We start from the raw sequence: 25,909 nt of genomic DNA on the forward strand, positions 1-25,909 counted from the left end.
TTCTTTATAGAATCAGGAAGTGAGGATGGTGGTAGGTATTGGGAGCTTTAAAGAAAAGGGTCAGAAATTTGTCCTCTAGGAGAACAGCATTTCTTCTACCAGTTAGTAAATTTGTGATGAATGAAGAAATCATTTCTTCCATTATTATTTATGCCCCATGCAAATTTAATGACTTGCCTTTGCTTTCCAGCTCGACACCTTGTTCCTACCCCTGAACCGCTTTCTGCTTATTTCTTCAGGTAAATGATGAATGCATCTGTCAAGCTCAGCTCAGCTTATGATGCACTTTCTCGCTCTTCACATAAAGTGTTTAACTTTATGTATTTACTCTTTCTGTATGCTCTTTATCTGTACTTATTGCTTACTACTTTCTACCTTTTTTCTTCTTTTTTTGATGATTTCCATTACAAAATTGTAACTGGCTTGGGGAGGCAGTTAGAAGACCTGGAGTCAGACTACCTGTGGTAGACTCTATCCCCTATGACTTCCTAACTCTGTAATCTTAGACAAGTTGCTTAATATACCCCTGCCTAAATTTTCTATCTATAAAATAGGGGGATAATATTACCTACCTTTACAGATTTACTGTTCAGATCACAGCAACTTTAAGTAGTGTTTGGTACATACCAAATCCTCAGTAAAAGATTAGCTGCTATGATTATTGTCATTGATACTGTTTATTATTGGAGGGGTATACAGGACTGATTCATTTTTCATACTTTGGTGTAGTGCCAAATAAATAATTTGACAGAATAAAAGAATAATTTGACAGAATAAATGAATAAATAAATAATTTGACAGAATAAATGAATAATTCATGGAATAATGAGTAAATGAAATATAATTGTGACTTTATTATGTAGAGGCTTTTATAGCATTATTGGACTCAGTATTGATAAGTGGACCTTTTTTTTAAAGATTTTATTTATTTACTTGTCAGAGAGAGAGAGACAGAGACAGAGAGAGAGAGCACAAGCAGAGGATGCTTGCTCCCCAGGGGAGTGGCAGGCAGAGGGAGAAGCAGACTCCCTGCTGAGCAAGGAGCCCGATGCGGGACTCGATCCCAGGACCCTGGGATCATGACATGAGCTGAAGGCAGATGCTTAACTGACTGAGCCACCCAGGCATCCCGATAAGTGGACTTCTGATATTGTTTCTGAAATGAAGGGAGATACCAACACAAACCTGAAAGTACGAGCAGTAGCATTCCTTCTCTTGCATCTGTTTTTGCTCATTTTAATATCCTACATCAGGAAATACAATTTGATTGATTTATTCACCTATTCTTGAGTCTTTGCATTTCTTTACTTTACAAACTAGTTTTCCAGTATAGGTCCAGGAATATGGCATTCATTATGTGATAGGGCTCGCTTTTTTTTTTTTTTAATTTTTTTATCCTGCTGTTTCCATCAAGTTAACAGAGGGGTTTTGGATTCACTTCTGCAGTTCTCCAGAGTTTCCGGAAGTGTCTCCTTTCCCATCAACTCATTGTTCCTCAGGAGAGGAGTCCTCTTTGAGTCACAGCTTTTGGCATCTGAATTCCAGATTCTGCTTTTTCCAAATGGAGCTGGCTGATGAGAACGAGACCTCTAGAGGGGCCTCCAAGTTCTTGGACTTGAAGCCTCCAGGTTTTAGTGAAGCACTTTTAAATAACTGGTAGCATCACTTTTTTTTTTTAAGCATCTGTAGGATGCATTCTTTTTACCACTCAGGAATTGTTTATAGCCTTTATTTGATGGTTTTGTAATTACTTGCTTTTGTTGATCAGTAGTTTTCTCGATACAGACCACATCACAATTGTAAATACAAAACAACCACACATTTCAGCCTTATATAGTTTCACCTACTTAAGACAATCAGTAATAATGTGATGTTTCTTGACTTCTCTTTCCACAACACTGTTTACTTGTGGATTGAAGTTTCCATTTGTATGTTTTAATTTTTGCCAAGAAAAATCAATCATGTGCACCGTAGTTCTGCTTTAAATTTTATGCCTCATCTCACACAGAGTATATATATATATAGTATGTACATGTTAACTGGATGAAATCTTCTCTTCGGCTATCTTAGTTTACTACCTGGGTTTTTACTGGTTATGTGTACTTTATTGTTTTAGTTCAGATTGAAGTTTTGTTTCTAATTTGTTCTTGTTAGATCTAATAGTGTTCCTAGTGAATTTGTTTTCTTATAAGTTCTTTTATCATCCTTTTTACGATGCTGCAAAATTACAATATTATGCTAGTCTTTACCCTTACTGTACACCAAAATCGTATGTATTTTAAATATTTTCATGTCACTTCCTATTGTTTCTCAGAGAGAGCAGATGAATTCTTTAGGGAAAATGGATGGAAAAGAGAGACCTCATAATTAGTACCTTACTGAAAATAAGATGCTTTCATTTCAGAAGCACTAACTGAAGACACCATCTATTAAATAAAGATAGCACAGTTATTTTAATAGACTATTTTATAGAGCAGTTTTAGGTTCATAGCAAAATTGAAAGGGAGATTCAGATAGCATAGTTTTTGAGGTAAATAAAATGAGCTGTGGAGTATCTTTAAAAACTCTTATATTGCCTTTAAAATAAATGTTAAAAATGTAGTACTATAAAAAGGGATTGAACTCTGCTAGAACATTTTATCTTTTTGTCTATTTCATTTGGAATATGCCACATTGTTTCCCTGTGAAAATTTTCTCTTAAGTGCCACACAAGATGGTTCGCAATTGAAACTAACCTGGAATTTGTTCTTTTGTTTTTTTACTGCTCATGAAATATATTCTCTCTCTCTTTTTTAGGTTGGCAAATCAAACTCCAGGTTTTTATAGTTTTGCTTTTAAATGGTTAATGAGACATGCCTCTAGAGGGCGATCTTTTCTAAACTTTCCTATGATTGTAATCATGGCAACCCTGGCATGAACCTGGTGTGCTATGGATGTTGATGTCTTATAACATTTTATAATAACCTGGCTTCCTTTTTATTATGTTTTCTATGATTTATTCCTCAAAGTCTTCTTAGAGAATCAGACTTGTGAAATATATTACTGTTAATTAAAATCCATTTTTAGTATTCCATCCAGATACCTAGCTTCTATGAATGAATTCAGGTAGTTGAGTGGAGGCAAACTTTTTAATCATTTGAATAAGTGGTGTCTGTATGTTCTAAAAATTCCTTTCTTCGATTCTCTATGTATTGCTGTTCAAGGACTTGTTATCTCCATACTTTATGGGACCAGAGTGATTAAACTCTACCATTGAGGCATTATTAGAGTATCTCTGTTTCTCTTTTCTACATTGATTGGTGTTTTGTTGTTTTTCTTTACCTATTTAATGTAATTTTTATCAAAGTAATACATTTATTATAAAAGTCAAATAAGACCACAATTTTACAATGAAAAATGGCACTGTCTTGCCCCACCCCTCTCCATTCTTAGGTGTCATTCCCCAGAGGCTTCTTCTTTCCATTCTTCATAGTTTCTTCCTTGCTGTTTTCTTTTTTGCCCCTTTCTGGAAATCATGTTAGTTGGATGATGAATCTCCGACATTGAACTGTCACTTCCTTTTCTATTTTTCTGTTTGTCTTTTTGTCTTACTTTATGAGAATATCCCCAACTTTGTCTTCTAACCTTGTTGTATTTTTATTTCTGCAACATATTTTAGAATATCCTTTTCTCCAAATGATTTTTTTTCTTATGACAGCCATGTCTTTTTTTATAGATGGAATATTCTTTATCTCTTTCAGATATAGATACAAGCATTTTTTTGCTTCTTGCATTATCTCTATTTCATATGAGTTCCTTTTTCAGTTTTTTTTTTTTAAAGATTTTATTTATTTATTTGAGAGAGAGAATGAGAGACAGCACGAGCGGGAAGAGGGTCAGAGGGAGAAGCAGACCCCCCGCTGAGCAGGGAGCCCGATGCGGGACTTGATTCCGGGACTCCAGGATCATGACCTGAGCCGAAGGCAGTCGCTTAACCAACTGAGCCACCCAGGTGCCCCCTTTTTCAGTTTTTTTGTTGTGATCATTATCTTTCCTATTAGGACAGTGGTCCTCAACCCTGATTGTACATATAATTTACCCCGGGTAGATTTAAAAAGTACTGATGCCTAGGCCCAGCCTCAGACTGATTAATCCAAAATATTGACCTGAATGTCTAGGAATCCTTAGCAATCATTCTGTTTTTTGTTTTTTTTGGACTTGGTGATCATTCTTATTTTTATTTTATTATTGAAATGTTATTATTTATTAATTTACTTCATTATTTTATTTTTATTCAGCTGATCACCACATCCATACCAAAGAGCTGATTGGAAGTTCTTTGAGCATGAGTAGGTCATGCCAGCTTCTAGTTCCCACTGATCCCTCAGGTGGGACTGGCAGTTGTATTAGGGAACCCCCAGTCAATAGTATTTGTAGATCTTTTCACTTAGACTGGTCAGTTTTCCCAGAAGGGAATCTTCTGTTTGGGGTGGGTCTGGGGGGGGGCGGTGGAGACTTTCTGACAGTCAACCTAGAAGTCAGTTTTCAGGGAGTTGAGGGAGTTGTATTACTTCAGTCTAGTGATTAGAATAACAACAAGAGGATTTGAAATACCTATTTGCATGTTACCATTGCTTTACTTTCCACTGAGGAAGACAATTATGTAAGAAATTCTGGCTCAGATTCCATTGAAACATTTTTTTCAAAATTTGGTTTTAGAAAAAAACGGAGAGGGAGAAGAGAGTAGAAATTAGACTTCTTAGGATACATAATGACCAGTGTCTGAATGATTGACCCAAATAAACAGATTTAGAAATTATCAGAGTTGGGAGTAGCAGCCATGAGTACTCTTGAACTTAAAATCTGAGCAGGAAGTAAAAATCTGATTGCTGGCTCATAGTTTATAAGCTACAAAAGGGTAGGGAGAGTGGGGTTAGGGCTGTGGCAGGGTTACACATACTGAGAAATAGAAACTATTATGGTTCTTAGCATAATAGTTCTTAGCATAAAATGATGCTTAGAATTTGGAGGAGGATGAGAAAAGGAAAGGGATTTAAGGTTCATTGAAAGAGTTATTAACATTGGATGATGTGTTTTTGCAGGTGAGAATATTGAAGCTAGAATGAGGCACAGGAGTGAAACTATTTCCGAATGGATAGACTGGAATTAATGTGGGCATTGTTGTTGTTGGCAGCTTCAGAAGAGACAGGCTATTCTGTTTTCATTCTTAGTAGGGAATGCTTAATGAATGTTCAATAATATTTCACTCTTGCCTAATTTTGGAGTGGATTGAAGTGTGTCCACATTTGATAAAATCATGGATAAGAGAAAATATAAAATGACAGTACTGATAAATGAATATGGTTTTTGGCAGTGATCCAGGTGATTAAGAAGAAGTGTTTCTGCTAAGGCAGGAGAATTACAGGGAAGGACATGGTGCCCGGATATGGTCATAGTATCGCTCTTCTTTGTGGTTCTCACTCGCAAAGACTTTCTATCAAGGGAGTTTTTATGTACACAGGTAAATTCCTGGTCTTGCTTTTGGAAAAATAAGTTTTGAAAACAAGGACTTGAACAGTTTATTAACACTTATATGGTGTACTTTGGGTTTTTGTTTTTGTTTTTGTTTTTTTTTTGGGTGAACTGTTCTTTCACAAATTGTTGATAATTTAGGCAGCTAAATTGGGTATGGGTTTCCTGTTTTCTTCTTGAGCAGGACATGTAAGCATATTTTGATAGAAAGATATTTAAATATTTTTAAGCTGGAAATAAAATATATGTGAATATAAAAGGTTTTATCTTCCCTGCTGTCAAAAATGCTGACTTGGCCCTTTTGCACTATACTCCCAACTTTGTATGGTTGTTAAAATCTGTTGCTCTTTCCCATCTGAAGGAAATGCATCTTTGACACTTCTCATGACCTGAGTCATGATGCTGAAATAGAGCCAGAAAATATCCTTAACAGTCATGGGTAAAAAGAAGGAAAGCTTCTGTGTGGTGGGGGTGGGGAACGGGAAGGACGTTGGAGGGAGAAGGGCATCTTTGCTATTGATATTCCAGTTTACATCTTTTTGATTATTAGGAAAGTTGCTTACGTTTTACTACTATGCTGTCAACAGAAAATACTTTGATTTGTATTTAATTTTTCCTGAAGTATACGATGTTTATTTGAAAAAGGCAAGTTTTGCAAATGTTGAATTAAGTCATTTTGAATCCTCCAAGTCTGAAACAAATGCATCTTAAATCTTGCAACTTATTTAATATTTTGTCTTGTTTTGTGTTTGTTTTTATTTCAGAGCCAACTCCCAATTCTTCCACATGCTATATGTTCAACAGTTTCAGTAATAAAGTTGTATTTGTTGAATGATGCAGATAAGTTTATGTATTTTTTTTTCCTTTGGATAACGAAGTTCATCCTTCTGTTTGCTCTGCTGACATGATGCAAAATTCATTGTGAGATAAGGATGGGGGATATGGGCGTAGTATATTTTCAAAAGAATTTCAGTGAGGATTTATTTACACTTTGGGAAATTCATGGAACCCCAAATTTGGTCTAAGTGATGGTAGATTATGGAGATTTTTCACCAGGTTTAAAAGTCTTCACTTCTGAGCGCTTAATCTCAAAACGCTATTTGAGCTTGTTTCAGAAGAGTGGGAAATTTTGAGGCTGCTTAACTATATTAGATTTAGGACTAATTTGAATCTTAAAGTGAAAGACCCAGGAGCCTTTTCTTTTATTCTCCTTACTTATAAAAGAGTTTGCTTTGTCATCTCTAGTGTTAAATATAGTCTATTTACTGTTTTGTTTGGTTTTTCATTGTTGTAAGAGTAGCAGACAATCCTAATGTTTAAAATGAATTAAAACTTGCTCAAATTTATTAAATATTAAGAGTACCAGCTCTTATAAGTTTTCGTCTCAAATCTCGGAGTGCTCCAAGAACAATAAACTAATGAATTTCCCACTTGGGGGGGATTTTTTTCATTCATTTTATAAATTTGGGTTGGCTGTGTGATTGAGACTAAATTGCAGAGAGAAATGTAGGCAAAAGATTTTCCTACAATATATTTCAGAAATGCCTGTCCCATATACCTTACTTTATCTCTGAAACTTTTCAGACATATTTCTTAATTTTCCCCTGTTTGTATTCTTGCATCTTATAAACGATGTTTCTAACTCTTGATCTCATCTCCCTGTCCAGGCCTATTTTTACATTCCAGGACTCCTTATTCTAAGCATGCTGTGGTATATTTTCAGTGTAGCTTAGGTTGTTCTTGCTGTATATGCAGTTTAGCAACAATTCGTTCCTTTTGATTTTTAATTTTTAGGTTTCAACTTTTTAAATTTAATTGACTTTATTTTAGATTTAAGGAAAAAAATAATCAGACTTACATATGATAGTTGTGAGCACATTAAGATAATAAACTGGTGAAAATGTATTCAGACTACAAAAGGAAAACCACCTCACAGATTTTTAATTATTTATAAACATTAATTTGTGTAAATATATAAGAAATAAATTTATAAATAGTTATTGAGCAATTAGTAGCATTTCAGTTCTCCAGAACATGAAGTTTTAATTCTCCTGATGTGTCATAAGCACTAGTGCAGATCTCCATACAGGCTACCTTGTATGTAGTGGGATGAAGTGATGACGAGGTCATTAAAAACCTCAACCCCCATCTTGCAAAAAAAAAAAAAAAATTGCTCTCTTGTTTTCAGGTCGGTTTGTGGGAGACTTCTCTTACCTTCTTACCTTCCCACCCTTCCCCCAAATACCTATGTCTGTGTAGCCACGAACTGTTTAGTTGAAGAGCGACAAGTGTTTTTGCTTGAAATGCATAAAGGTTTGCAGTATTTTTATTTCATCATCTGTCACTCCCCCCAGAAAATGTTACAGGGAGACACAAGTCAATGCCCAGTGAGAATCGTCCTTGAACTCTTTTTCTGTCTTGAACTTTGTCACTGTAAACTGTTTGGTTGTTGTTAACCATCTTTTAAAAAAATATGTGTATATTATTCATTTTCTTCTAATTGTGTGTTCTACTCTCCTTGGCTCCTGTGAACAAGCATTGCTTCCGCCCAGTTTGGTATGTGGGTCAGAAGGCACTGTTCCTCACCAGGGCACTGCTGCTTCCTTTTCCTACTTGAGTAGATTACGGATTATACTGGAATACGCCTGAGAAAAGGTCAAAAAGGAGGGTGAAAGTCCTGGAACCGCAGCTGGGAAGCTTGTCGTTCTCATCTAGGAAAGGGGAAAAAAAAAAAAAAAACAAGAGAAAGAAAGAACAAAATAGAGAAATAGAGACTCCCATCCCAACCAAAACAACCCACATTCAGGAAATTCCCATTTGCACAGGATACTTTTTATATACTCTGAAAGGATTTTATTTGGTTCTGATTAAATAATTATCGAGTGTTTGGCTGAGAAAGCTTTAATGTTAAATTAGATGGCAAGCGAGAGCTAAGCAGTGTTTTTAACTTTTTGGAGCCCAGACTTCCAGCGATTGTTTCAAAACAAGCTACCATTGTGCTCTTTTTGACAGAGTCAAGAAGTCGGGAGCTTTTCAACTACAGAGTTAACTTAGTTAAACTCACGGGTATATTTTGGATTTTTATCCCTGTCAGTTCCACAGCAGGATATTAAAAGCAGACCAAAAGTTTTGGTCGTCTGTGGAAAGCAAAAAAGCATGCGTGTGCGTGCGCATGTGCACACGCCCCCTACAAACTCATTACCTGGTTTTTATTTGGAAAGATATGTAGGGGATAGAACGTCTATATGAGGTCTGAGAACAGGGAAATCGTTGGAACGAGAACAATAATAATGGGATGTTTGGGAGTGGAGGTCTTCCTGTGGAATTGCCTTCTTGGGGGTGCCAGGTTGTTACATGGACATCGGCTTTCAGTGGGCATCATCAATCCAATTACAAAATGTAATAGTTGAAAATATTAGCAGACCAAGGACACTGACAGGGAGGCTTCTATCCTAGACCAAGCGTGGATCTTGTAGATGAGCGTGGAGAGGTGATGAGAAGAGAATTTGTTGCTATTGTAGGAGTCTAACATATAGGAAAGTTTCTTACAGTTGCAGAAAAATGGAGTACCTGGAGTGAATAAGGTCTGTGTCCATGATAAGGATCAACAAGTGAGAAGAAAATGCAGGCCTCCTAATCACAGTGCTTTCCCATAGGGTACCATCAACACCGCCTCATGTCTTTGTGCTTTTTCACAACTGTATCTTTGCCATTTTGTATTTATCCCTGCATCCCTAATGACAACAAAAGACAATGCTCCTTTATCCTCCAAAAGCTCCACTTAGTTTGCTTCATTCCATTATAGTTCTTAGTCTCTTACACCTTCTGTTCCTAGAAGACTCCTTTGACTACCAGTGGCAACAGACTGTAAGTTTGTGCTTCTAGAAACCTACCCTAAAAAGTTTTTTCTTTCTCACCGATGTGATACTGTTTTAAGGTACTTTCTGATCTACAGCTCTGATCCCTTGGTTGCCTAATGTCATTTTAACTGCTTTTATTCACCTTGGTTCACAGTATGGTAGGATAGGGAAATGTTTTAAAGTAGGGGAGGAGGCATATAATTATATTTATGTCTTACTTTTCTTCTTGATTGCATTTAAGAAGAAACGTATGCACTCACAGATACACTGACATTAACTTGAATATTGAGCGTAATCTGAAATGGTCAACACGTTCGGGATCTTGCTGGCCGCAGGAACTTCCTGAAGCTGGCACTCTGCCACATTCACATGTTCTCACATCACTGCGTTCAGAAGCTAAGAATACCAGCCTGGCAGCTTCTGCGGAGAGGGCAAAGATAAAACAGAAAGGAGTCTAGCTTTGCGACCGCGTTACCTGAGAGTTGTTGCTGATGTCTTTTCCACAAATGTTCACGTTTGTCAAAGCCCAGTAAATCTTGCAAAGTTTATTTTCCTTGTAGCATCTGTGTTTTATAAGGGGTCTTTTAATTTGTTTTTACTTTGTCTGCAGGGATTTCTTTTGTCCGGAGTTTTCAGACTCTGTCTTTTTTTTTTTTTTTTCCTGTGGAAGTGAGTCCATTAATGATGACTGGTTTGGGAATATGCCTCTCTGCAAAGCTGACCTGACAAGCTGTTCCTTTAGTGCAGCAACAAAGCCCATTGTTATTTTGTCTCTTTACTTTTATCCTCAACTTAATCCATTTTTCCTCTGTGTTTTTATAGTGTAGAATGTCTGGGAAAACGTACTTGGGGACAATGCCTAAATGATAAGATGGCATTTTGAAGTTAGCAAAGCTTCTAGTAAGCACCTTATACCAAGTCAACTTGACACACAGACAGTGGTGCTATGTATGCGTCAGCGTGGGGATGGAGAGTTCCTCAGTGTAAGGTACCTGCAAGTGTTCTTCTGACAGAAGGTAGAAGGGAAAAAAAAAAAGAGCACATGAGGTTGTTTTCATGACTCCTTTTTCAAAAATGCGAACTTGTTCAAGTAAACACAGAAAGTCAGTGGTTAAACCCCAATGTGAACTGTTCTGGTTTTGTGCTTTGTATTCTAACAATAAAAACAATAATAATTAAGCAATTAAACAACTGAAAACAACAAAATATCATAGCTTTAAGCATCAAGGGATGTTTTATAAATTCTGATTTTTAAATGATTTTCTATTCCCACATAGAATTCCTGCTTTAATTTATTGAGAAACCATTTTGTTGGAACTTGGGATTTTTTTCTCCCAAGAGAACTCTGTCTATCTTGGGGACTGGTAAACCTCTAAAGGATCAAAGCTCTTGTGGATTTGGATAAAGACCCAAAAGCCTAAGGCTTATAGAAGTTTATCTATATAGAGTAAGCCCAAAAAACTGGGATGAGAGTCTTAGAAGGGCTTATTTTCTCATGAGATTTTTGGGACTTCCTCTGTTTGGATGTGCCAGAAATACTGTGAGAATATCCATTCTCATGGCATTTGTCACTTACAGGTCTTGTCCCAGCTGGAATTCAAAAGTATAATGGTGTGTGGAAATATATGTATTTAAAAGGTTTCATGAATCTCACTACTAAAACTCCAATTAAACAACCTCTGCTATTTTCATTGTACTTATACAATTAAGAGAAAGGTATAGTAAAGAACAGTTAGTGAAGATGACATTTAACATTTGTATAGTGACTCTTCATTGATCTTGGACATTTTTAATTTCGCTCTTACTATCGTATATATGCCTGAGAGGTGGAGCAAAGATCTCTGTCTGTCCAAAGGGAAATTGAAGGATAAAACAGAGGGACAGACTTAATCCTCATCCAAGACTTGGGATACTACAAGTTTCTTCCTGCTGAACTTCATTATATTAAGAGGCTTTAGGCCTAATGAAAAAATCCTGGCTTGGAAATTTAGGCTTGATATAACCATAAGGAAGTGTCTGAAGATCTGTTCAAAAGTTATCAAGTCTAGGCTCCTGCTTAGTCAACATGAGACTAAGCAGAATAGCTAAAGCCATGGATTCCAGCAGCTGGCTATCTTCTGAAGTTTTGTGTCCCCTCCAAAATGAATTTTTTCTATAGATCATGGGGCTGTATTTTCCTGTGCTTCCTGGACATGGGAAAAATATATTTATTTCATTCATTCGGTAAACTGTTGAGCTGTCAACAATTAGTAAGATACTGCCCCTAGTCTGGAAGAGTCTCCAGATTTCCTGGAGGATAAATCTGAAGGTTTGTTAGTTCTAGCTGCATTTTCAAAGAAAATCCATGACACGAGGGATAGAGAAAAATTATTTTTAACCAAAGACTTTGAACACTTGAAAAGGGGAGGAAAGGATCATTATAATTTTTTTATTAAAGATTTTATTTATTAGAAAGAGAGAGCAAACTCACAAGCAGGGGGAGCAGGGAAGTGGGGGGGCAGGCTCCGTGCTGACCAGGCAGGACTCGATCCCAGAACCCTGGGATCATGACCTGAGCTGAAGGCAGACACTTAACTGACAACCACCCAGGTGCCCCTAGGGTCATAATTTTTGTGTGTTTAATTTATTGAGTATGAACTTTCATTTTTAAATTTGGTATCTTTAATCTATATTTTTTTACATGTAGATCCCTTACGTGTCAGCTAATGATATTTCTTGTCTAAGCCAGTTCCCTCATTTTACTAACCGCTGATGTTCACACGTCTTTCATCTTATCCTTTATTTTCTACTTGAAAAGCAACGGTATAAAGATACAGGTTTCTTCCTCTGTGCTTAAAATTTGTATACCTATCTTCTAACTTGTCCCTTTAAAACAACAATGAAAATGTCTCTTTTTTTTTTGTTCGTGAAACATTTTGCAAATATCTTTGTTACCATGTTTTTCCCGTTGTAAATTTTTTGCTTATATACTTTCTGTCTCATTATGTTATGAACTCTTTAGGAGGCCCTTGGACTTACTCATCCAGGACTAGAACAGGGCCTCATACTGATAAGGCTCAAAAAATGTCAAGTGAAAGCATGAATATTGATGAAACCTGTGTTTGGTACACTATCTCATCTTGATGTCTACAGACATCAAAAGAATGTCTTCATTTCAGCCCCCAAAGTTCTTAAATCTGTGTTCTATATCCATTCCCTTGATCATCTCCTATCAACATTTCCTTTACTTATCCCTTTCCACCTGACTTTCCCACCTTTTGGCTGAAATGACCCTACTGAAGATTACCAGAGTTAGTAAGCTCTCTCTGAGTTCACCTTCCTGAACCTTGTCACCCTTGAGAGTTTTGTTAATCCATTTATTCTTTCATTAAAGCTATTTTTATAAATTGCTTGCCATGTCCAATAAAATATAAGACAGATGATACCCTATGTGAACATAAATCTACCCAATTTACTTTACTCTTTCAGATGGGCTGGGTGTTGGAGGCTACATCATAAACACAGACAGCGAGAGTAAATGACCGCAAACTTGGGTGTTGCTTGACCCAATACAGTAGGGGACTGAGAGGGATAGGTCTGAAGCACCTTGTAATGTTCTTTGGAGGTTGCACTTCATCCTGGTGGGCCAGTGAAGGGTTTTAAGTTATGGCTAACTAAATCACAAGATTTGGAGCTTCTCAGTGAATCACTTCATTTTTCTAGGCTGCTCATCCTATCCATAAAGTTCAGTGATCTCAAAATCTGTACTGTTTCCTTGCTAAAGAATTTACCTAAGTTCCTGCTCTTCTGGCTCAATTAAAAAGTTCTTTTAAAACTGAAATCATTTTGGGCGCCTGGGTGGCTCAGTCAGTTAATCGTCTGCCTTCGACTCAGGTCATGATCCTGGGGTCCTGGGATCGAGTCCTGCATCGGACTCCCTGCTCAGTGGGGAGCCTGCTTCTCCCTCTACCCACCCTCCCCTGCTTGTGATCTCTCTCTCACTCTCTCTCAAATAAATAAAATCTTTAAAAAAAAAAAAAACCAAATCATTTTATCTTCCTACTGCTTTCCATTATAATCTTCTCCTCTAGTTAGAGATTCCTTACTATTGCTCACAAATGTGGCATCCCTTAACACTCTCTGCTATTTATGTTATCCTTCATGCTCAGAATATTTCTTCTCTTCTACTAGTATCCATATTTTGTGCATCTTTCAAAGCCTAGGTTATGTCCCATCTGCTCCCTGATCTCTTCTCCAAATAGTTGATCCCACTCGTACTTATCTTTTAGTACTAGGCAGTTGGCATTTAAATTATTCCTGTTTCATGCATATTAGACTATAAGCTTCGTGATAACAAGGAATGCAAGTCTTCACAGCATGTAATCTTGGGCTAAGTTACTCAACAAATATTTGACTACTAGTTGTGAAATGTGTGTGTTATAAACAGTCCTTGAATTTCATTAGCTTGTGACATTTTAGTGCTACAGTCTGATTTCAGATTCAGATTAGTATTACTGTAGTTGACTAATGCTGAATTTTGCATCTATTTACATCTATACTGGTTTAAAGAGTGTCATAACAAATCACTTTGAATGATTTAACTATAAAAACATTTTTCTGTTATTCCTCTATAAATATCAAATACTGTAATGGAATTCCACTTTTCATATTACCTATAAGGTTCTGTGTTGTGTGAGTGTAGATATTATTGTGTAATTTATTAAATGGCTTAAAGCATCTTATGTACATTCTGATTGTTGCCTTTTATTATCCCTAGAGTAGGGTGGGGTCACTTCAGTTAACTTTAATGTGAATTCTGATTTGGAAATTGGGGAGAGAGAGATAAGTACTTGTGTGCATTTCTTATCTTATTTTGCTGAAGAGATATCAAGTGTTTAACTTGATTATTCCATAGATTTGTGTTCCCCCAAACAAGTCATACTTGGTTAAGCCATTATGCTAACTCTGAAGATACTTTCATCTTGTAATGATTTTTTTAAAAAGAGCTTCTTACCTTTCTACTACCTCTGAAGTTACCGTTTCCTATAGTGTGGTAGTTCCCCCTCTATACTGAATCCATGCTGTTTTAAAAGTGAATGTCTTTCAGAGAACACAGGCAGTAACTTCTTTGACATCAGCCATAGCAACTTCTAAGTAGGTCTCCTGAGGTGAGGGAAGCAAAAGCAAAAATGAACTATTAGAACTATCTCAAAATAAAAAGCTTCTGCACAGCAAAAGAAACAGTCAGCAAAACTAAAAGGCAACATACAGAATGGGAGAAGATATTTGCAAATGACATATCAGATAAAGGGTTAGTATCCAAAATCTATAAAGAACTTACAAAACTCAGCACCCCAAAATCAAATAATCCAATTTAAAAATGGCCCGAAGACATGAATAGACATTTTTCTAAGTGATGCTCAACATCACTTATCATCAGGGAATACAAATGAGAACTACAATGAGATATCACTTCACACTTGTTAGAGTGGTTAAAATCAATACAAGAGACAACAAGTATTGTTGAGGATGTGGAGAAAGGGGAATCTTCTTGCACTGTTGGTGGGAATGCAAACTGGTGCAGCCACTCTGGAAAACAGTATGGAGGTTTCTCAGAAAGTTAAAAATAGAACCACCCTACAATCCAGTAATCACATTACTAGGTATTTACCCAAAGAATACAAAAATACTAATTCAAAGGGATATATGCACCCTGATGTTTATAGCAGCATTATCTGCAATAGCCAAATTATGGAGACAGCCCAAGTGTCCATCAATTGATGAATGCATAAAGAAGATGAATCATTGAACACTACATCAAAAACTAATATGCTGGCTAACTGAACATAATAAAAAAAATAATAAAAAAAGATGTGATATATATACAATGGAATATTACTCAGCCATAAAAAGAATGCAGTCCTTGGGCGCCTGGGTGGCTCAGTCGTTAAGTGTCTGCCTTCGGCTCAGGTCATGATCCCAGGGTCCTGGGATCAAGCCCCGCATCGGGCTCCCTGCTCGGCGGGAAGCCTGCTTCTCCCTCTCCCACTCCGCCTGCTTGTGTTCCCTCTCTCGCTGTGTCTCTCTCTGTCAAATAAATAAATAAAATCTTAAAAAAAAAAAAGAATGCAGTCTTGTCTTTGCAGCCACATGCATGGCGCTAGAGAGTTTTATGCTAAACAAAATAAGTCAGAGAAAGACAAATATCTTACGATTTCACTCATGTGGAATTTAAGAAACAAAACAAATGAGCAAAGGGAAAAGAGAGAAAGAGGCAAACTAAGAAACAGACTTTTTTTTTTTTTTTAAAGATTTTATTTATTTATTTGACAGAGAGAGACACAGCGAGAGAGGGAACACAAGCAGGGGGAGTGGGAGAGGGAGAAGCAGGCTTCCCGCTGAGCAGGGAGCCCGATGCGGGTCTTGATCCCAGGACCCTGGGATCATGACCTGAGGTGAAGGCAGACGCTTAACGACTGAGCCACCCAGGCACCCCTAAGGAACAGACTTTTAACTGTAGAGAATAAACTGATGGTTACCAGAGGGAGGGAAGGGGGGGGGGATGGTTAAATAGGTGATGGGTATTAAGGAGGGCACTTGTAATGAGCCCTGGGTGATGTGTGGAAGTACTGAATCACTATATTGTACACCTGAAACTAATATTACATTTTATGTTAACCAATGGGAAGTTAAATAAAAACTTAAAAAAGAGAAAAAAATGAATGTATTTCAGGATGTCATTTAGAAATAAGATATTCATTAGGATCTTTTGGGGGGTATTTTTTTTTTTAATATAAATTTGTCTCCTTAATTCAAATTAGTAAAAAAAAAAAAAAAGTGTGTGTTTACTGTTGCTGTTATTTATAAAATACCATATTTATTGTTAACCACAGAACCAGGGCAGGTAACTTTTATAAGAAGTCAAGAACAATGATTTGAAAATAACATTGGGTTAATCAGGTGTTTTCTGTATGGAAGAGTTGTTGAATTATAAACACTGGAGTCATTTTTATAACATGAAAAGTGTGGAAATTTTTCTATGAAGTTTCTGTGTAAGTGCATGAATTACTAAGAATCACTATAGAGCTACGGTAATAAAGAAAATGTGGTATTGGTGAAAGGATAGACACATGGATCAATGGAACAAAATCTAGAATTAGATCCATGTAAACATGGTCAGTTGATTTTTGACAAAGATGAAAAGGCAATTCAATGGAGAAAGGACCATCTTTTTAATGGTGATGAAACAAGTGGATGTCCAATTTCAAAGCAATGAACCTCAACTCGTACCTCAGTCCATATACAAAAATTAACTCAAAATGAATCATAGTCTACTCTTGCCATTCCTGTTCAATATTGTACTGGCAGTTGTAACCAGGGCTTTTAGGCAATAAAAGAAATAGAAGTCATCTGGACTGGAAAGGAAGAAGCAAAACTTTCTTCTCTGGGGATGACATGATCATGTATATAGAAAATCCTAAGGAATCCACAAAAAAAAACAAAAACAAAAACAAAACTGATATAAGCAGGTTCAGCAAGGTTTAGGATACAAGATCAATGTACAAAAATTGATTGTATTTCTCTACATTGGCCATGAACAATCTGAAAAGTGCAATTAAGAAAAGTCTTTTTACAAGTCGCATCGAAAAAATAGGAGTAAATTTAACCAAAGACGTATAAAACTTGTACCCGGAAATCTATAAAACAATGTGCAAAGAAATGAAAGACTACCTACATAAATGAAAAGACAGCTCATGTTCTTGGCTTGGAAGACTTAATACTGTTAACATGGCAGTGGTTCCTCAGCTGATCTGCAGACTTGTTGCAATCCCAATCAAAATCCTAGCTGGCATTTTTGCAGATAATGACAAGGTATAGGTGGAAACAGCAAGTTTTGTTGGATATAATGGCCCATTAAAGAAGGGCATCAAACCACTGGCTATTTTTAAAAAAAAAAGAAATTCAATATGATTTTTCTCTATTCTTTTTCTATCTTTAGTCCCTCTGAACAACCATTATTTACTGTTACAAAGCTGCTTCACAATCATTATTCTTCCTTGGAAAAAGGTGACTGAACAGGGGTTCTCAGAGTTTTGAAAATTAAAGTATCATCTGCAGTGAGTTCTGTGTGTATTTGGGCAGATATTTGTGTACTGTCTATTTTAGAAGTTATACGTTGTTTAGAAACCTAATTCCCAGGATTCAAAACATGGAAATTCAGAAAAACAAACAAAATGACCTAAAATTTCTAATTCCGTGTGGCTTGTATTTGAAGAGGACTTTGACAATGTAATAACAATTTCTGCCTTTATATTTCATACCCTACTCTCTGTGAGATTTGTAATTTACTTGAATTTTGTAGCTGTAGGCCACAAGGTGGTGACACCAAATAATACAGAAATAACAAAAGTCCAAGTGGGTGCTTCCACTCCAGAATATAGTATGTTCCCTTTTGATACGCTGGTCTCTCTCTTTTTTTTTTCCCAGTGACTATATGTGGTTTCTATTTGTGTCAGGAAAGCACTACAAATTGGCCTAACACTTCAGCTCAACAAAATTTAGCTCAAAATTTGTCATTTGGCCCACATATCAGTTAAGTAGAAAGAATTACAGAGATCATGGAATCTGCCTTGCCTCAGGCTTCAGGTATCATAATATTGGAATAATAGACATTACCAGTAATATTTTGAGGGCACTGATTAAAAAATAAACAGAAAAACAATCCTAAACCCCAACTTGTAAAGTTGTGATAAACTTCACTTAAGCTTTGGAGATTTTTGTTTTATTTGCTTTCATTTGTTTCATTTCATTTCATTGTTACATAAAAAATCACATCTCATACCTTACAGAAAATTAACTATCATATAATATAAATCATATATATATAAATGTAAAATATAAAACTTAAAAGTTTTTAGATAGAATTTTTTGACTTGGGGTTAGGCAAATAATTCATCAGTTCAACACCACATATAAAAAACAAATTCATGAAGTGGACTTTATCGGGAAAAAAATCTTTTGCTTGTTGAAAGATCTGTAAGAGAATGAGAAGACAAGTTACAGGGTGATAGAAAATATTTGAAAATTGTATATCTTCCAAAAGGCTTATATCCAGAATATATAAAGAACTTTTAAAATGTGAGAGTAAGATCTGTAAATAATTCCTTATATTTGTAGCCATTTGATTTTTGACAAGGGTGCCAGGACAATCCATTGAGGTGGGAAAGGATAGTCTTTTCTACAGATGGTGCTGGAAGAAGTAGATATCCAACATTCCAAAAAATGATGTTGAACCCCTACCTCACACCATTTATAACAATTAATTCAAAATGGATCAGAGACCTAAATATCAGAGCTGAAAATATAAAACTCTTAGAAGAAGACATAGCCATAAATCTTTGTGTCCCTGCATTCAGCATTGATTTCTTAGATCTGAGAACAAAAGCAAAAGCAACTAAAGAAAAAACACAGTAGACTCCATGAAAATTAAAAACTTTTATGCTTCAAAGCACACCATGAAGAAAGTGAGAAGAAAACACATGGAATGGGAGAAAAATATTTGTAAATCATATATATGACAAGGAACTTGCATCCAGAGAATATGATTAACGCTTATGACTGAACAATAAAAAGACGATCCAGTTTTTAAATGGGCACATGTTTTGGGTTAGACGTTTCTCCAAGGAAGATCCACAAATTACTGAAATGCACGTAGAAAGATGCTTAACATCCTTAGTAATTAGGGAAATGCAAATCAAAACCACAATGAGACACCACTTCATACCCACTAGGATGGCTAAAATAAGAGACAATAGCAAGTACTGTTGAAGATGTGAAGTTGGAGCCCTCATACATTGGTGCAACCGCAGGGTGGCAGTTCCTCACAATGTTAAACATAGACCTAACAATTCCATTCCTAGGTGTATATACCTAAGAAAACTGAAAGCACATGTCTTCATAAAAACCTGTGCACTTAATTATGTTCATAGATACATTAATCATAATAGCCTAAAAGTGAAAGCAACTCAAATATTCATCAACTGATAAATGGATAAATAAAATGTGGTATATCCATGCAATGGAATGCTATTTGGTTATAAAAAAAGAATGAACTACTGATCTATGGCACAACATGGATGAACCTTGAAGAGATACTAAGTGAAAGAAGCAGTCACAAAAGGCCACATTGTATGAGTCTATTTATGAAGTATCCAGAATAGGCAAATCCATAGAAACAGAAAGAAGATTCTGATTGTCAAAGGCTGAGGGGTGGGCCAAAGGAGGAGTGATTGCTAATGGGTATGGACTTTCTTTTTGGGTGATGAAAATGTTCTGAAATTAGATAGTGGTCATGGTTGTGCTACTCTGTAGAATATACTAAACACAGAATTGTACACTTTAGAAGAGTGACTTTCACAACATATGAATTATATCTCAGCAAAAAATATTGACCCAGTTTTTTTTTTATTATGTTATGTTAGTCACCATACGGTACATCATTAGTTTTTGGTGTAGTGTTCCATGATTCATTGCTTGTGTATAACACCCAGTGACCCAGTTTTTAAAATGGGCAAAAGATTTGAGCACTTTATCAAAAAAGAAATATGGATGACAAATAAATGCATGAACAGAAAAAGTGTTAAACATTATTGTGCATTAGAGAAATCCAAATAAAAGCCAGAATAGCTAAAATAAAAAGAGTAACAATACCAAATGCTGGTGAGAATTTGGAAGATCTGGAATTATCATACTTCACTGGTGAGAATGTGAAATGGTTCAGCTACTTTGTCAAACTGGCATTTTCTTACAACCTTAAAACATACAATCATGATGTCTCTGCAAACATTCATTTACTATGACCAGCAATTCCATTCCTAGATGATTTATCCAAAAAGGAAATTTATATTCATACAAAACCTGTACATAAATGTTTATAGCACCCTTATTCATAATAGCCAAAGCTGGAAACAAATGTCCTTTTACCAGTGACTAGATAAACAAACTGAAGTTGTTCCATATAATAGGATTATACTCAAGAATAAAAAGGAAAGATCTATTGATACTTTTGGGAAAATATAGAGTGGATGAATCTCAGATGCTTATTGGCAAGTAAAAGTAGCTGGACCCAATAAGCTCCATATTCTGTGATTTCATTTATAGGATAGTCTGGAAAATATAAAACCATGGAGAGGGAGAAAAGATAAGTACATAGGAGGAGTTTGGCTTCCTGGTGAGCTGAGAGTAATTATTCCCTCTGCGGATCAGATTTTATTTCACAGATGAGTTTGTTTTTCCTAGTTGTTAGTGAGCCATAATGACTCTTGTTATTTTTTTATATTAATGGCCCACATAAAATAAAAGGAAATGTTGATTTGATGTTTTTATTTTTTTTTTTAAAGATTTTATTTGAGAGAGAGAGAGCATGAGCAGGGAGGAGAGGCAGAGGCAGAAAGAGAAGAAGACTCCCTGCTGAGTAGGGAGCCCCATGTGGGACTTGATCCTAGAACCCTGGGATCATGACCTCAGCTGAAGGCAGCCGCTTAACCTACTGAGCCACCCAGGCGCCCTGATTTGATGTTTTTAAATTTTATGGTGGGGAGCGGTAGATATTGGGAAGAAGGTGATGTTTTTGCCTATGACTTTTGTTAGTCTCATCCGGTGTCTCTCATGCTACTGTCTTTGGAAACTCCTCTCATGATTTCTTTCACCCTCCCAGCCTTCACAGGCTGCTGTGCTGGAATATTCTACCCACTTACTCTCAAGCTTGTTCAGAGAAATGCTCCATGCCTCCTCTAGACTACTTTACATCTTCCTGTTTTATTTTCTTTCGCTATCCTATATTTCTTCATAACACCATAAAATTATAATTAAATTTTATACTAATTATTTGTATAACCATTTAACATCTATCCAATTCTGTATCCTCCATTCCTCCCACAGTCTCTGTTCATAATCAAGTCACACTTGGTGTTATCAGTATCCTGTGTTTTTTTTTCCCATCCATATAACCATGATTCTTTTCAAATCAATTCTGCCTTTGATAATTTTCTTAAATGATTTAGTGGGGTGAGTGCAAACTCCATCAGAGAAGGAGATGTCCCTTGCTGATGCTTTTCTTTGTTTTTCTCTTTGTAGGGAAACTAAACAGCCAAGACTCCTACAATAATTTTGCCAACAACAACCCTGGCAACCCCCGGCTCTCTCCTCTCCCCAGCTTGATGGTACTGATGCCTCTTGCGCAAATCAAGCAGCCAATGACATTGGGGACCATCACCAAACGAACAGGGTAAGGCCTTAGGCTTGATACTTTTTAAAATAGCTGTTTCAGAGGATTGGATACATAAAAATGAAACGTACATTTCCTTTGGGTGGTTTAATTAGCTCCTCATTTCCAGCCCACATGAAACTTCATGGCAGCAGATTAAGTACAAAGTATAGAACATGCACAAACATACTTGAATACAACCATGTATATATATATCCATAGCAAAAACAAAGCAGTGACAAGTTGTGAAAATTAGTATTGGCTAATCAAAACCAGACCCATCTTCTCAGTCTTACACTTGCTGCCTTATGGCTTTCTCTGAAAGTACAGTGTCAGTTTCTTGCTTTTGTGGACAAAATCCATTATAAATCTGGATTTATAATGACTCCCAAATTTTAACTGGCCCAAATACTAAGGAAAGAACTTCAGATGACAACCGTGTTTCTAATAGTTAAAAAATCGCCTGTATTGTGGTATAATTTACATATAACGATCTGTCATTGGTGTCAGGACAATGTGATGTTATGGGTAGTTTTCAAAAGCCAGAGTCCTAAGATTTGGGCTTTACTCACGATTGGTCATTAGCATCCTCAAAGACATTTGATGACTCACTTGATGTGTCTGTGCTTATTTTAGCTATTTAAAAAATTTTTTTAATTATCCCTGCTTTGGGTTCCTGAAAATAAAGTGTTAAATCTAAGATATCATTAGATGATCAATCATGTGATGACTCTGAAATTCCATTTTGTACCATAAAATATATATGTGTACCGGCAAATTACCTATTTCATCAGTAAGCAGTCCTGAGGTTTAGCCTAATTCGAAATGAAACAACTGTCTTAAATTCTGTATTCAGGTAGTCCAGAGAAAACCCAGTCCTAGCTTCAAATAGTCTTCAAGGTCTTTCCAACAAAAGGAATAGAGTAAATTATTTGGCTGCTATATCAAAAGGTCTTAATATTTTTGTGCTGGGTGGTAAAGTGTTTGTAGAAGTCACTTTTGTGAGAAGAAATACTCATTCTCAGGGGTAAGTCTTTTGAGCTCCAGATTTCACCATGGCACAGAAATGGACACTCTACGTCGTGGAGTAGTATTTGTATACAAAATGATCTTATTGCTGAATGCAGAAATAAAATTGAGTTTGTGGCATGTTAGGGGTGGGGTGAAGGAAAAATAGAGCATTCCTAGGCCCCAAATCGGACATGTTATGATATAGATCATTTGGCCTATATTCCTTTCTTTTAATTGATTTCAGCTTTTTAACTCTTTATGTTCAGTGATTTAAATAGAATTTTGACTTCCCTTTCCTCTTAGTTTCTTTATTTTAAAATAAGTAGGAGTATCTATGAATAAGAAAGAGGTTATTAACTTATATTTACAATTAGCTCATTTTTTCTTTGTATGATGTTACTTTTTGGGATGTAGAATCAAATAAAAATTCGATAAATCTTGAGTCATATTTTTTTACTCATAGAAGTCAGTATGTAATTGTGCTTTCTTGATTCAACTGAGCATTATACAATTCTGCAAAGTACTTACGAGTTTTTATGTGTGTTTCCTGAATCTCAGTGAAAGAATACTCAAAATTGTTCTTCTTGAATTTAATTCTAGCTTTGTTTCTGGTGTTTGTTGTTTTTAAAACTTAAGAGCTATGCTGTTTTTATAATGCAAAGAATTAGCTCTCTTTTTCGAATAAGCTTTTCTATATATATAAATAGTGACTGAGGTTCTATGTATGAAATCCTATGATGTTAGAATTTAATTCAATATAGTTGTGGGGAGGAGTGGAAACTAAGTCTACTTTTGTATATATTTGAAATTTTCCACAATAAAAAGATAGTCTCTCACTTACTCTTTCACACTCTCTTGCTACTCTCTCTCTCTGCCCTTAGATGGGCAGAAACTATTAATCATCTGGTGTCTCCTTCCGCTGCCATACTTTATGAACTTAGATAAATTCTGTTTCCTTTTCTTTTTAAAAAGTCAAAATTCCTCAATTCCTAGAGTATGTATATTATGCCCCCTTATAGACAATTTAGTAATTATTTATTAATGATTAATAAATTATGTGAATTTGAGCTACGTACTTTGAAATTAATATTAGTTCAAGATACACATATCACGTTGTTGACTTGGCTTCTTATCTCAATTCTCAGACCATTTTATTTTTGCTGAGTTTTTGAATTCTTTTTAGCATGTCCTGTATTGAAGTGTTTAAAGAGAATAACATTTGTCCCACAGTGAATACCTGGTTTGTAATTTTTAAAACGTTCACATAGATTCAGGTTTACAAAAAGAGCTACAAGGCCAGTAAAAGGAATTCCTGTATATCCAGATTTCCCAAATGTTAACAGTCTAACTTATTTACCTTATCGTTCACACTTGCTCATTCTGCCCACGTGTGTGCAGGCACACGACACACACAACACACACACACACAACACACACAACACACACACACACCCCATATTTTTCTTAAGTTGTTTCAAAGGAATTTGTAGACTTAGTAACCCCTTATTCCTACAAATTTCAACATATAAATTCTAGAGACAAGGGTATTCTCTTCTATAACTGTAGGGTAGTTATCAGAAAAAGAGATTCTAAAACTCACTATTCGTTTTTTTTATGTAGTTGTTGTCAGTCCTTGTGCCAGAGGCTTTCGCTCACACAAATTGCCCCACCTGCTGTTTTTCCCCTCCCTCCCTACAATTCTTTTTTTCCCATTCCTCCCTCTATTCTTTCTCTTGCTTCCTATTAACACAGATCACAGTGACCTATAAACACTTTGATAATAGTGTTTGTAACTTATAGTTGGCTGCTGCTAGATTACAAGACTTCATACCCCTAAGCCACCTTCTGAAGAGTTTGTTGATTATAACCAGAAATTGCTATAGGGGACTTTCCTTATAATTCTTTGACTCTGAGTCACCCCAACATTTGGTCATAGCATTTTCGGAATACAATTTGTGGTTTTTATTATCTTAAAATTGAGCATTTTCATGGAAATACATGTATTTTGCCTTACCAAAAGTAGTATTTGTTGTATGAGAACAAAACATATTCCCTTAATTTCTGTTTTTGATATATGCTGAGATTTGAACCAAATCCCATACATTTCATGTCATTAGATTTCATCCCATTAGATTTTAAAGGCTATATTTGTTTCATTTTTATTTAAATTTTTTTTACTATGACCAATTCTAAATCTGCAGTTAGCTAATTTGCATTATTTCCATTAAATTGTATTGTATTTACTGAGAATTTTGATTGCCATATTAAGGTCACCAGAGTGATGAGCAAATGGGCTTTTCATTTTCCAGGTCTCTTTTTGTTCTGGAAATTCCAGTTTACTCTAACTTTGCTTCTATGCCATGCCTTTGCTAACATTTTAAAAATAAAATTAACAGTAAGTATTTAACATGGATTATGTAGAAATAGAACACAGAGCTGTGACTCATTTATAGCCATGTAAGTTCTGTGACTACTTCCAATATACCTGATAATGTATCCAATAAAATTATATACCTACCTCAGATAGATCAGCATTTATTTATTCCGTGTCCTAGATATTTGGCATAAAGGCAAAATATGCATAAAAAGTTGTATTTCTAGCACAGAGATTTCTAAGGATTGCCTAGGATCCTATATTTAAATATTCAAATTGAGATAGAAGCCTCAGTTCAAACCTTGAGGGAATAAAACGTGTGCTTACCATATTTCACATCTGCCTTCTTATTTTTGGAAATATATATCCCTGGAAGCCTGTGCAGTGTCAGGGACCATCTGTCTTACTCCAAGACATGCACAAGGCCAGTAGAACTACAAATGGCAAAAGACAGATGTATTTACACCTTCATGTTCTGTACCTTGAAGCAGCACTTGGAGGAAATAAGGCCTATTTTGGCAGCAGCTGTTGCTGAACCTGACTACAGTATACATTGATGAAGGCAAAAGGAGTGCTAGAAATCATTTGGTCCAACAATCACTCATTCAAACAGAGTCCAGTTTCTTCCAGTCTAAGATTGGAGGATTGGAAAGACCTCCATCATGTTTTTATGAAATGTAAATAAGAATAGGTCTCATCTAGTAAAGTGAAACTGGGTGCTAAGGAATTGCTCATTATTTTGGAGTGTTAAGTATTTATAGTAGGGATTTATTAAGCAGCATTTGATAGGTGTTTGGTTGAGTTAATGAATCAAGTAAGTGATAAAATTTTTTTTGAATGCTTCCTATATAAAATTTTACTAAGTAGGTAATTTTTCATCAGTATGCTTAATTTTATGTACAGTAAACC

The 25,909-nt window shown here is 35.8% G+C and overlaps 1 protein-coding gene across 7 annotated transcripts in view; it reads left to right on the forward strand.

The window, feature by feature from the left end:
* BCAS3 (BCAS3 microtubule associated cell migration factor) overlaps window positions 1-25,909 on the forward strand; it is a 593,075-nt gene that overhangs the window by 245,059 nt on the left and 322,107 nt on the right. For all 7 annotated transcript variants that reach the window (XM_078064169.1, XM_078064164.1, XM_078064176.1 and 4 more), the window contains exon 16: window positions 21,486-21,636. In XM_078064169.1, the coding sequence (XP_077920295.1) occupies window positions 21,486-21,636 (151 nt within the window). The remainder of the gene's footprint in view (window positions 1-21,485; window positions 21,637-25,909) is intronic.

This window comes from Halichoerus grypus, chromosome 2 (genome assembly GCF_964656455.1).
Source record: "Halichoerus grypus chromosome 2, mHalGry1.hap1.1, whole genome shotgun sequence".
In the NCBI taxonomy this organism is placed as follows: domain Eukaryota; kingdom Metazoa; phylum Chordata; class Mammalia; order Carnivora; family Phocidae; genus Halichoerus; species Halichoerus grypus.